Genomic DNA, 13,514 nt, shown 5'->3' on the forward strand with positions numbered 1-13,514 from the left:
TCTCCCTCTCTCTCTCTCTCTCTCTCTCTCTCTCTCTCTCTCTCTCTCTCTCTCTCTCTCTCTCTCTCTCTCGCGCATCTTTACTAATGGTACTACCCACCCCTTTTCCACACACACACATCCACTCCCCCCTCCCCCTCGAAAAGAAAAGAAAAAAGAAAAGAAATACATTCTTGAAACAAAAGAACAAGGGTACTTCTTCCCTTAATTTACTGAGGGGATTCCAGACGGGTCAATAATGTGTCTGTCGGCATTTCACAGCGAAGAATACAAACCCTTGCACTTCTGCTAACACTTCGAATGTTAGCAAATGAAGGATTTAACCATCGTCGTCAACTCATTTTGTGCTAAACTATTTTGCTAGAAGCATTGTGAAAAACAGTTGGACATTGATCACGCCCTTGTCCGTATTATTTCTCACTATCTGATGGGATTTTTTTAGGACGACAAATTGAGGGCAATAGTAGCCACAGCGGAACATGGCTTCTTTTTTAACGTCAACGTAATTCTAAAACATTGTGGCAAAAAGACATGCTCATCGACAGGCATACAGAAAGCAGAAAGATTATCAATTAATTTTGTAGACAGAAAGAGATACATATACTCAACAGATGAGGGATGCGTTTCTCAAGCCCTGCATTGCTATTGCTTTAGTTGTGAACATCGTTCTGATATCGTGGCAAACCATGCACACCTACACAACACTCGGCTACATCAGCCAGTTCTGAACTGCTCTCTAAAAATGTCACAAAGGTTCATGCAAGTACACTATTTGACATTAGCTCTAGATGTGTTTTTTTTAATCTTGTTTTTATTTTCTCTCGTTTCCTTTCGTCCTTCACAAAATTGCAAGAGTGACACGATGTGACCCAATGCGTTGAAATCGCCATCCCAACTTTCACTGTTTGACTAAGGACTATGAATGAAGCTTGTCGTTCAGTATTACCAAAGATGGTACATAACAAGATGGTCCACTTAGCCAAAAAAGTGTCCGCCGGAAGTCACAACAAAAGTAGGGTAATTCTGTTCGCAAAGGGTGCGCATTTGCGAAGAGGGCTCCACCGAATTTTGAGGACACTTTTTTAATCCCTCTTGTTATGTTAGACTCTTTGGTATTACGTAATATCGCTTTAAAAAAGACATCTTTAAACAATGAAACAAACTTCTGAAACACAGGCAATTTTATAATATCAATGCGTTAGACCTGAACCTCTCAAAGGATAGGCCTTACTGAAGGCAAAAACACAAAACCCATGAAACACAGTAGCAAGTACATGGAAAAGCGTTTCGTCTTCTGGTGTTGAAATTGGTACGTAATAAAATCCATACCACCTACGCTTTTACCAAGAATAAAGCCAAATTAATATACATATACGATTACATGTGTTCGCGCACCCGAGTGCGCACGCACGCACACACACACACACACACACACACACACACACACACACACACACACACACATACACACACACACACACACACATACAACATAGACAAACACTTAGAGACACAAATAGTGTGCAGACCCAAATATTCAAGTGTAAACGCGAAAACTGTGACTATATAATCATAATTCCAACACTGAAAATGACAATGTTTGCTGTTTGAAATGGCACGGATGTCCCACCATTTTTTACATCATCTCTATCATCATTATTGACCATTGGAAGGGTCTCTTGCGCAAGGCACAGGAGATAATTTCCCATAACTCACTATCTGTGTGCGAAGGGTAATTGAGGAATTGTTTATTAAGTGTTCGGTTTTGTTGGGAGTTTTTTGGGGGTTATTTTTTTTTGGTTTTTTTTTTTTGGGGGGGGGGGTTACAACATAATGTACACAGAGCTACAATTGAAGTTGTTTCAGAAAAAGAAACAATCCACAAGTCTTGCGTTTGGTACTTTTTCGTTCAGGTGGCATTTCCAGATTATGTAAACATTGTCGCCCGCGCCGGTCGTAGAAAAACATACAGTATGTTGTAAATTATCAAGACATGTTTTTTCGGTATAAACGAGACAGATTACAGTAATAAAAGTTATTAAGAGAATTTTTTGTTTAGGGAGAATTTTGTAACTCCGTATGAGTAGATAGATTGGAATGTTTATCCCTTGACCTGTTTCTGAATTTTGAGTATAAATATTAGAGCGAGACCAAGTGTTTGCCATCGCCGCATTTTGTGCTACCAGAAAACGTAAGACCAGTCGTCCCAAGATCGTCAGTCCTCTTCACCATGCAGACTCTGACTGTTTTCCTCGCTTGCGTTGCCCTCTTTGCAGGTACGTCTCTTTAATAGTGTCTTCATAGCTCTTTTCGTTTACTAATGTCATAATCTAGATGCCATTCTCTTATTAATGTCATTTTATGTTTCTCGTGAGGTAATACGTTTTAGCTTCTTTAAAGCAGAATGTTGAAAGTGTTGTCACTTCAGCCTTTATCTGAACTACTCCAACGTAGAGCCTGCTCTGAGTACTTAAATAACATTCATCAACAATTTCTTTTTCGCCACCATCGCATTCTTTTGGGGTTCTTCATTAGTCTTCTAAGACATCTGGTCAAAGTCACATCTGATAGCTAGTACATATCGGTGGGGACAGCACAGACGCATTGCTACCTTTCATTAAACCCTCCCCCCAAAATATGTGTTAGAAGTGAGTAGAAAAACGTGTTGATAGCATGTCAATGTACTTGAATCAAGACACCCCCTCCTTTCCACGGATGATGGACTCGAATCTAGACCCCCCCCCCCTTCTAAAAACAATTAAAAAAATATAAAAAAAAGCAGAATCTCTTGTTTTTGATGTGTGTATCTCAACACTAGTCGAAATGTAGATTATTATACAGACAGCTTTACTCTTGGCCCCACCCTTTACCCCTGCCCTACAAAGACACATCTGTGCCAAAGTAGGTTGATGAAAATGGGTAACCGACTCCTCAGTCTATACTTTGCTTTTGGATTTTGAGGAGCCATAACATTTAAATTGTGTCTGTGCAATGTAGCCTCTCATTTTTCCTGATAAATGATCCAGTCAAATGGGAAGTTTCATATACATGTGATGCAAATGTCTTTTAATAAACGATTACAGACTGTGTTGTCTTCTCTTTGCTTGCACTTTAATATTCAGAATTTCCTTTCGGCATTTAGCAGTAAGCCAAACCAGGTTCCTTAAAGAAACAGGCATGACTTTTTAGACACGCTCTGCTTAAATAGAAATTTAGGACTGATTCGAGCGCTGAAGCTATCTAAGAGAAAGTCAACTATTGTAATTGCAATATTATAATCAAACCCGTCAGGCGCGTTCGATGCCTTTTGATGATCATTGCAACATGATCTACCTGTAGGGCTGTTTCAAGCACGTGTGTTGTGTCAAACTCTCTAAATAACATTCCGGTACCAGTTGCGCAGTGAATGGATAAAAGATTAATATCATATTTAGCATTAAAGTTAATCGTCATTTCCTTCACAGGTGCACATGCTTGCTCTGACGACACAAACAGGCTCGATGCTTGCTCACAGCAGTTTGAGTCTGAGGCTAATGCCTTGTTGCCAGACATCGAAGCTGGTGTGAGATCACAAACTGAAATCTGCCCGTACGTATTTTATAACAAAGTCTTTTCATTGCTTTGCAGAGAATAACGGTGGTCCTGAGCAGGGAAGGATAGAAGATATGGAAATATTTTGGGTACATAATATACAAGGTTCATTCCGAATTAAAGGTTGATAATATACTCTCTCGATGCAGATATCAAAGCCTGTTGGCCTTTTTGCTTAACATAAGCTCCCCTTTCTTCACAAAAAAAATCTAGCCAATGACGGCGTCTGTCTTTCTCCCCTTTTCGTCTTCTCTCCTGCTCCTTCTTAACTCCTCCCCCTCCCGTCTTCTTCTTGTTTTTCTTGTTGTTGTTGTTGTTGTTGTTGTTGTTGTTGTTGTTGTTGTTGTTGTTCTTCTTCTTCTTCTTCTTCTTCTTCTTTTTCTTCTTCTTCTTCTTCTTCTTCCTCTTCTTCTTGCTCTTTTCTTCTTCTGGCTCTCAACCTTCTCTTCCTAGTCGGCATCCTTCAATTTTTCCTTCTCTACCAAAATGAAGAAGACTATACTGCTAATTATAGACGGATTTCTCTTGAAATAATTAAAGCATGCACAACAGTCGACCATTTTGTTTGAACACATTCAGTATTCTCACTTAATTCTCTCTCCCGGTTAGTCTTGCCCTGGAGCTGAAACAGTGTATGTTGAGAGTCGTGGACAACTTCTGTGACGACATGATGAAGATGTTCCTGAGACCAATGGTCATCGACCTTATGGACACCGCTATGGAGGAAGTGGGCTGTGGATTTATGGCTCGCCGCGGCACCCGTAAGTTGGCATCATGTTTTTCATGCGTTTGATTATTTACCTTTTGATTTTACAGAAGATAAAAGCCCCAAGCATCCAACTTAGACACGGAATAAACTGACAGTTTTTTCCTCTGCTCGGAAATCAACCCCTAAACATCACGCTCATGGTTTTTCCAACAATATGAATTAGCATACTTTTTTTAATGACGCCCCTACGACTCATCAGCATTATCTGAATGTTTTATTTGGAATCTGATAAATTCACTTATGGATTATAGCCTTTTATTTTGTTGTCTTATTTAATATGAGGACAGAAATTGCTATGACGTTATATTTTATGGTGAGTGTTAAATAGCGGCATTCGATTCACAGTATGTGTTCTTATGTGAAAAGAAAATATGTGTCTTTATGTTGGCTTATTGGAGCCTTAAACTTCACCCTGGGCTGTGTCTTTACAAAATCACAATCAAACTACATCGTTTGAAAGCATTAACCAACTTTCTCTTCGGTGTTGTCTGGCAGTATATTGCATTTTGTTTATATTTCTCATCCTTTTTCTTTTACGCAGAGAAACTGGTGGCGCGTTCTCTGGCATTGGCAAAATACGGAGGCCTCAAGAAATAGACAGCGCTGAGATAAAGTTTTTCCATACAGTATCAACACTTCATGAAACGAAATGATAATTTATGAAATAATGGTTTAATCAGGAATAAATTAATAAGGTACATAATTTGTTTGAGTCTTTTCTTTTTTTAAAGTATTAAAATGCTGTTTTCGTTAAATTGATTTATACAGCGTCCAGGTTTTCTTTAAACCATACTGCAGTGCTCAATGCACAGCTTATCATGTCACCGTTGGCGCTCTTTATGTCTCCCTAGGTTCATGTCAGAACGAAGGGGAAGAGCACTGATCTAGTGCTTGTCATTGTAATAGTTATTGCTATTGATGTTGTTGTTGTTGTTGCTGCTGCCGTTGTTGGTGTTTTTTGTCGTTATTGTTGTCGCTTCTATCCTCGTCATCATCGTCACCGATTCGTTGTTGAAGTTCAATGGTCTGGTGGATACCCGTAATTTTATTCTTCCTACATACCTCCTATTGATTTATTTACCTATGGCATAGAGAAAGATGGGAAGTGTTTGTTCATAGCCTATACCCTGATGCAGGGAGAGAAAGGCTCGTACCCAAGGCACACACTATAGTCCCCCCCCCCCCCGCTTATTAATTTTTACATTTGTTGTGCACCCCCCCCCCCACCCCCCGCGGCTCCTTATTCCATACCCCACGTCTATTATTTTCCTGCTTGCCACGACCGACGATCATGTGAAACATTATATCTAGAATCTAGATATCTGAATAAAACTTCTTTTTGTTGTTATTATAAACGGCAAATTATCCTCAGTATTAGTACCGGTACCGGGTTGGCTACCTCAATTTTGTGCGTTTTGAAAACTTTTGTACATTGATTTGTATTTTTAATGAAACTAGTTTGTTCCTAAATGGGGAAAAGTTGTCACTAAAGTTGTGACTAAAATCACTAAAATTTCATGATCTCTTGTTCCTTAATTCACTGAAGGAGAAATAAAACATTTGTTCTTACTAGTACAGGGGTATGAGTTTGAATGTACCAGCACCCCACCCCCATTTTTTTACCCCCCCCCCCTCCCCGTTTATTAATTTAGGACCACTTGCCCCCCCCCCCCCCCCCCCGTTTATTCCTACCCATCCTTTTATTCGATACCTTAAAGTACATACCTGTCACAAACTTTGGAGACATTTACACTAAGGCTTGGCCTCCTGAATTTGGGCTGGAAGTTCAACTGATATCAGACATATGCGAAACGTCAACAATAATAACCGATACAGGTCTTTTATACATTTTTCCCTTCCATCTTCTTTCTATAATATTTGAGTAAGTTTCTCCGCTCAATACCACGTATTTTATAGCTCCGACCTCCCTTCCGAGTGTTTGAAGATCCTTCCCTAGTTTTGCTGCTTAAGAATAGATCGACAAACGTTTTCAAAAATGACCAAACGTGTTCAAAAGAGATGTAAGACGAAAATATTACCCTTTGAAACCACCAAGGAACAAGGGGTTGGGCAACTGAATCATTCTCCGTTTTACTGGCTGTTGCATTCTTTGGAGCCTTTGACTCAAGGGACTCAAGTGATTATGTTCCATTAGCTTGCAACTTTCCCTTATTCACGTAACGGGCAAATTCAGTGATGTTTCATTTCGTTGAATTCTAATCTCGCTTGGAACCCTTTTCACATTGACTATGACTTGCCTCTATTCACCAATTGAACAACGACTCTCCAAGTGCAGAACCTCTTAGAGAGAGAGAGAATGAGAGAGAGAGAGAGATAGATAGAGAGAGAGAGAGAGAGAGAGAGAGAGAGAGAGAGAGAGAGAGAGAGAGAGAGAGAGAGAGAGAGAGAGTTTTCTAGATACCTTGCAACCTTTGAATTTATTCCATATGGAGCAACGGTCTATAACTGAAAAGAACACTTTCAGTTAAATAATTTAAAAAATAGTATCCTGGGCACTCAAAATTGCAACCCTTACTTTCTTTTTAGCTCGCCCATGATCTAGATTGTAGCTATGGCTCTATAGTTTTCATTGATGTAAATCTGAGGAGTCTTGGGTTTCCAGAACGTTCTAGTTGACGAATCACTTTTGAAATCAGGACGCCTATGAAATGTCAAGTTTATTTAAAGTACAGTCACAGCACATGAAAAGAGAGCGCCCTAACCCCCCCCCCCCCCCACACACACACACACACATACGCTTGAAAAAAGCATATGTGCCTTTGCCAATCCTTGACTAAACATACTCTCTTACAGCTTATCTACTTCTTAATAATGATCTTAGCAATCAAATTATGTGTATGTGTGAGGTGGTTTGGGGGGGGGGGGGGTAAAGGGGTGCAAGCCACAAGACTCAGCAACCAGCTAACTCCATACCGCTCTGTTCTCTCATTCTCTGAGGGCGTTGCACACCTTTTGTCCTGTTCTTTCTTAGATGTTGTTCCCCCACCTCTTACTCTGCCTACCAGTCCTTCCGAATTGTATCTTGCCCCACACGATTGTGCTTATTATTCTTGAATTGTCCGAAAGGTTTCTCCTGTATTTACTACGCGCACTTTTAACGTGTACACACACAATATACTCCAGAACGTTCTCTCTATCACTTTCTCCCATATTCACTCGTGCACGCACCCTTTCACACACACACACACACACACACACACACACACACACACACACACACACACACACACACACACACACACACACACACACACACACACGCGAGCGCACGTGCAAACAACCACACAAGCATGCACACACGCACGCACGCACGCACGCACGCACGCACGCATACACGAACAAATTCATAGAAACTGAGAGGAAAGGGAGAGGGGGAGAGAAACAGAGACAGAAAGAGGCACATGCATATTGGAGCACAAATAATAATATATCGACAACATTTTCTAGTCACTTAAAAAGCACACACAGACAAAGAAAGGAATGGGATCCTATGGGAATAAAAATCCATCGCAAGTGTTATTGACAGCGTCAAAACTCTCGGGGCAGAATATTATAATAAAGATAATCAAAGTCATTATCAATGTGTTGAGGCCATCCGAAGATTGGTTTTGACATTTAGCCATGGCCCAAACCGATGCCAGATTATCAGAACTATGCCGACAAAAATTACTGTTACCAGGCCTGTCAAAATGACCATTATGCTTAGAAGGGTTGCTGGGTGCAACCACGAACTCAGAGAATGTTTAAACCTCTAACATCCTAAGACAATATATAACTGTCTGTACATGCATGACATGGTTTTTTAAAACTTTTAATAGTAAAACCTGTTCAAAATGATAAAGCTGAATTGACGCAGCTATTTGGGAAAAGATGATCACTTAAAGTTACGTATACTTCATATTTCTTTCCTTTTATTTTATTTGAAAAGTCATCACAGCTATAACGCAGTTTATCTTACCAATTAAGAACGATTTGGAGCCTATCAAGGTGTCTAATTAATCATTTAATATATCTCTCTTCACTCTAACTCTCTCTCTCTCTCTCTCTCTCTCTCTCTCTCTCTCTCTCTCTCTCTCTCTCTCCCTCACACACACACACACACACACATACACACACACACACACACACACTCACACACATCATTATTATCCTCTATACTACCGAGGCCGCCAGTACGTAGAGAATCTATAGTACATGAACCCCGAAACAGGATAGCATAAACTTATCCAAAGAACTTCTAGTATGTAGATACATGCCCACACAAATCTTGATACACAGATCAATAATTTTATTTACAGCTCTAGTATACGAGGTTTTTTTTTCTAGCTTTATAGTCACAATTTCTTTGCATATGGCCATCAAATAGCAGCTGCTATTTGTTAAAAGGGCATTGACATTCCAGCAGTTCACATATTATTATATCAGTATTGTCTATATAGTCAATTAGACCGCACTTGCTCTCTGGCGTACAGTAAATTCCATGCTGTACTTAACTGCTGGGAAAAGTTTGCCCAACCTGCGGAATCGCTTCTTGTCCGAGTGAGTAAAAGGCCAGCAGAGTGGTAAAGCGTGTCAGGGATATGCTATTCATTTCGGCCAACTTGTACTTCGTGGCAGAAAACTTTTGACCGGCTATTAAGTTGATTATGATTATACTTGGCTGACTTGATGACAGTTACTGATGATATGAAATTAGCTGTAAAGTTGCAAATTACTGAGTTGGCTTTTCTACCCGTTATATTCCAATATTCTGCTTCGTATAGAAAAGGTCATAGAACCCCTGGTCAAGGACAGCCAAAGGTTTCGAAATATGTTTCGGTAGTAGTATAAATATCGGGATATATGGTCATCGTTCACAACAACTCTTACTCCACCTGACAGCGCCAGACCCCTGCCTTCTGATTACCCGCCATCTTCAACATGCAGACAACTGCTCTATTCCTCGTCGCTGTTGCCCTGATTGCAGGTAATTAGACCTAGCAAAGTTGTTGTTGTGTTCTGTATGTTTGGGGTACTGTTATACGAATACAAGCTCAACATTTTTGCTCTTCTTTCCATACGTTTCAATCCTCTTAGCAGGTTGGTTATGAGATGGTGAGACCTCTTGTTTTAATCATGTTTTCTTTGTAACTGAACGGTCGGGAAATCTCTTTAGACCAGTGTGCTAGGATCTGGACAACCGATATTTCTTATCTTATCTTATCTTATCTTATCTGATCTTATCTTATTTCTTGAACGATAACCCAGAGCTATATTACAAGAACTAGTTCAGAGAACCATGGCATACGAAGCAGAGAAGAGAAGCGTGTCTAATCAATAATATCCGTTAGCAGTAGCTATTAGGTGTGTGAAGCACTTGAGTGGATACAAGCAAAACGAATAATAAAGAAAATAATGAAAATGTTAGTTTGCTAAAAAAAATATAAAAAATCTGAAAGAGCGAGGTACCAAACGAAAGCAGAATGCGAGTATCATTAAAAACTGCTATGAAACCGATATCATTATTGATAACTCAAACTATCTGAATGAATAAATAGGGCAAAGCGTGTCTTTAATGACAAAGTACTCTATTCTATTTCATTAGTCTTTTCATCCCTGATCTAAGGTTACGTTCTGAAGCATCAAGTCTTTTCTTTTCAGGACAGACAAGTCCAAATTTTAAGGGGGCATTTCTCACTTTTAAGAAAGTTGGAAATAATGTTTTTGTTTGTTCTGGTAAGTGTTTTACGGTACTTGCAACAGCATAAGGTCATATGAGCGCGCGGGACACATAAAACATTAAAGTTTTCAGTTTGGTAGGAATTTGGAATTTTGCCCAGGTGGCGGCTGAAGCCTACTCTTCACGATTTTAGGACAACCGTTGGATCTTTAACGTGTACAACGTGCACACGGGACCTCCAAGATTTTTCGCCCTTACCCGAGAAGGCTAAGTGTTAGATCTTACCTACCATAAGATCAGGGGTGTGGCTGAAAGACAGCAGTAAGAAGGAGCCAAGGAGTAACAGTAGAACAGTTGCAGAAAGAGCCAGGAACATAGAGGAGTGGGCTGGGGTGGGGGGTAGGGGCAGAAAGTGGAAATGAAAGCCGACGATAGACCATGGTTAGAGAGCAAGAAAGGGAGTGTAAGGTGACAATTTTAAAGAATAAAATATTCCGTCGTCGCCAGATTTCGAACCTGGGACCTATTGAATGAGAGGCGAACATCGTAACCGAGAGCCTCCCCCCTCTCCTCCCCTCTCCCCCCTCCCCCTCCCCCCTATATGTGCAGTAGAATTTTGGGAACAAAATATAACCCAGTCATGCAGAAGCCGTTCTGTCTGTAAATATTTAAGAATACTTCGAAATGTCACGTGAATGTCTAAAGGGTGAGGTACCATGCTTATCAATTTTGGCAGAAAAAGAGTCACCATGTTTCTTAAGACTACAAAGTCTCTACAAAGGCTTCCACGGAACCCTTCAACCAGTACAGAACAAGCTATTAATTGTTATTATCATTTTGATTGAAAGTCCAGTCTGCATCATTTAACCAGTTTTGCTTTTTGCTTTTCTGTTCCTTAGGTGCAAATGCGTGTTCCGACGACACCACTCCAATGGAGCGATGCCCTGAGGAGTTCGAGAGAAAAGCCAACCTGTTGGTGCCCGATATCGAAGCTGGCCGGAAGTCTCCGACTGCCATTTGCCCGTATGTCGTCTGTCATTGTTCTTTCTTTTTAGTTTTTAGCACACGTTGCTATAAAAACGTACTATTTGAGCACTTGTACAGGAAAGTCACTGGCGTATTCAACATCTTGCCCACGATATTGCAAAATTACACTTTTATCTGTCATTCTGAATTAGAATAAAATGCATGCCAGGTTTTATGTCAACTGTGAGAAATCCAACCATCTTGACCCCGAAAATTATGTGCTACAGCTTGGGTCAAATATTTGTTGGGTCGTCAAGGCCCGCGGAGGTCCATCGGCGCACTGAGCGAGAGCGCTAGAACTACGCCGGACCTCTTATTCCAGGCCTGCACCGATCTTTTACTAAATTAACCATGTGTCTTCTGCGAGGGGTGCAGAATATCAGACATAGAAACTTCGGATGAATACAGCCAACAGCCACGAAGTGAAGAGAATATTGTTAATGTTGGTTACCGTTTCTAACTAGAAGGCCGTACGTAGAATAAAGATAGGGAATATAAATAACAGGAGAAATGACGGCTAAGACCAAAAGGTCTAATTACATTTAAGTAATGCTTTGGAAACAGTCTTTAAAAAAAAGCAAAATTTTATTAATTAGATACTGACAATATATTATTATGATAGCCAAGAGACATTTGGGGGGGGGGGGGTTAGAAAGAAGGGTCAAATTTTGGTTGAACCCCCCCCCCCTACCCCTGCAGTCAAAGCAAAACAGAATTTAAAAACATAAAATTGATATAAGTATCAATAATGATTTGACAGTACGCATCAGATTTCCAAAACGACCAAAAAAAAATTAATTAATTAATGACCGCTTCTCTTTCATCTTTTTTTCTCCTCGACCCTGTGCCTGGTGCTCAGTCTTGCCGTTGAGATGGAGGAATGCATGATGCGAGTTGTGAACAACTTGTGCGATGAAATGACCAAGATGTTCATGCAGCCAATGGTGAGAAACCTGATGCAGGCCGCAAGAGACGAGGCCGGATGCACGTTTGTGGCTCGACGGGATACACGTGAGTAGTTACATAACATGGCTGTGCAAATATTGATATTACTAGTAAAAATAATATTTCCTTTTCTCAAGATTTCCACACTATTTTTATCGCACAAACCACCGCGCGTCATGTAATAAGTGAACGCATATTACTTTTTTACCATTGTGTTTTTGCTTTATCTCATGTACCTGATGAAGCCCGAACGGGACGAAATATGGAACACGCTTTTTAAAAATGTCATAACATTTCTGAAATTCCGTCTCCATATAATTTCTGCTTTTATTTTTGTGCTTACATTGATGATGATGATGATGATGATGATGATGAGGATGATGATGATGGTGATGATGATGATGAGGAGGAGGAGGAGGATGATGATGATGATGATGATGATGATGATGATGATGATGATGATGATGATAATGATGATGATGATGATGATGATGATGATGGTCCTGAGGAAATCCAATGGGAGAAACGTTAATTTATTAATTTAAAAATGTTTTAATTTTTTTTTTGGGGGGGGAGGGGGGGCGGTTGATACTATATATAAACTTCTTTCAACCTTTTACAAGTTCTCGTATTATATTTTGTTTGGGTTATTTTTTATACTGCTAAACAATGATACCCGTATGTTACGATAACAATAATATGAAGGGAGAGCTGACTATGGTAATTAACCCTGTTTCTTTACAACGTGTATAAGATGTGTTTTGGTTTCAACGCAAATTCTGTTGTTTTTTTAAACCGTTTATTGCGTTGTTTCTTATTCAACTTGATACTGTAAATTTTCCTTTCCATCAGTTTTGAGAGAAAGAAAACCATTCCAAACGACAAACATAATTTGTTCCTCAGGGACGAACCGCAGCAAATGTCGTAATATTTCTATTAATTGCTGGTTCGAATGTTATGGAGACAATAATAAGTTCCTTATCTGTGATATCTTGTACATATCTAATGTCTATGATTATAATCAATGATTATTAAACATTCCTCATCCTTTGGTTCTTGCCCATCCTCAGAGAAACTGGTGGCGCGGTCTCTGGCGTTGTCTAAGCAAAAGGTCGTGACAGTCTGAACAGTACCATGATGCGTCCTTGTCAAGTAGTGACTACAATTACTGCCACCTTTTGGGGGGTATTTTTGTTTTGATTGATTTGTTTTTCTTTTGGGGGCGGGAGGGGAGAATTGACGTTAATAATATTTTTGAATGAAAAGAAATAAAATGTTATGAAAATATTGTTTGCATTTCAATAGTCAGCCTTTTTCATCCTTTGTTCTTTGTACAATATTTTTATCACTTTAACCCTGTCAGTTCTAAATTGGCCAGTTCAAACGTTGGATGTTTACTCTTTGCTTGACCTGACCTTCGCCTGACAAATTGGAGCGAAATAGAAGACATAAGCTGCAGTGTCCAACTAGTATCGCATTTGAGAGTCGAGCCACCTGTTGATT

The 13,514-nt window shown here is 39.8% G+C and overlaps 2 protein-coding genes across 2 annotated transcripts; both read left to right on the plus strand.

The window, feature by feature from the left end:
• The first annotated feature begins 2,169 nt into the window (after positions 1 to 2,169).
• LOC101846049 lies at positions 2,170 to 5,063 on the plus strand. The gene is made up of 4 exons (XM_005090311.3): positions 2,170 to 2,276; positions 3,465 to 3,588; positions 4,201 to 4,352; positions 4,902 to 5,063. The coding sequence occupies exons 1-4, from the start codon at positions 2,231 to 2,233 to the stop codon at positions 4,955 to 4,957; spliced, it is 378 nt and encodes a 125-aa protein (XP_005090368.1). The 5' UTR covers positions 2,170 to 2,230; the 3' UTR covers positions 4,958 to 5,063.
• A 3,551-nt stretch (positions 5,064 to 8,614) lies between these two features.
• On the plus strand, positions 8,615 to 13,298 carry LOC101846260. The gene is made up of 4 exons (XM_005090312.3): positions 8,615 to 9,347; positions 10,940 to 11,063; positions 11,926 to 12,077; positions 13,082 to 13,298. Exons 1-4 carry the CDS (start codon positions 9,302 to 9,304, stop codon positions 13,135 to 13,137), a joined length of 378 nt encoding a protein of 125 aa, XP_005090369.1. The 5' UTR covers positions 8,615 to 9,301; the 3' UTR covers positions 13,138 to 13,298.
• The last annotated feature ends 216 nt before the right edge of the window (positions 13,299 to 13,514 follow it).

This window comes from Aplysia californica, unplaced genomic scaffold (genome assembly GCF_000002075.1).
Source record: "Aplysia californica isolate F4 #8 unplaced genomic scaffold, AplCal3.0 scaffold00015, whole genome shotgun sequence".
Classification (NCBI taxonomy): Eukaryota; Metazoa; Mollusca; class Gastropoda; order Aplysiida; family Aplysiidae; genus Aplysia; species Aplysia californica.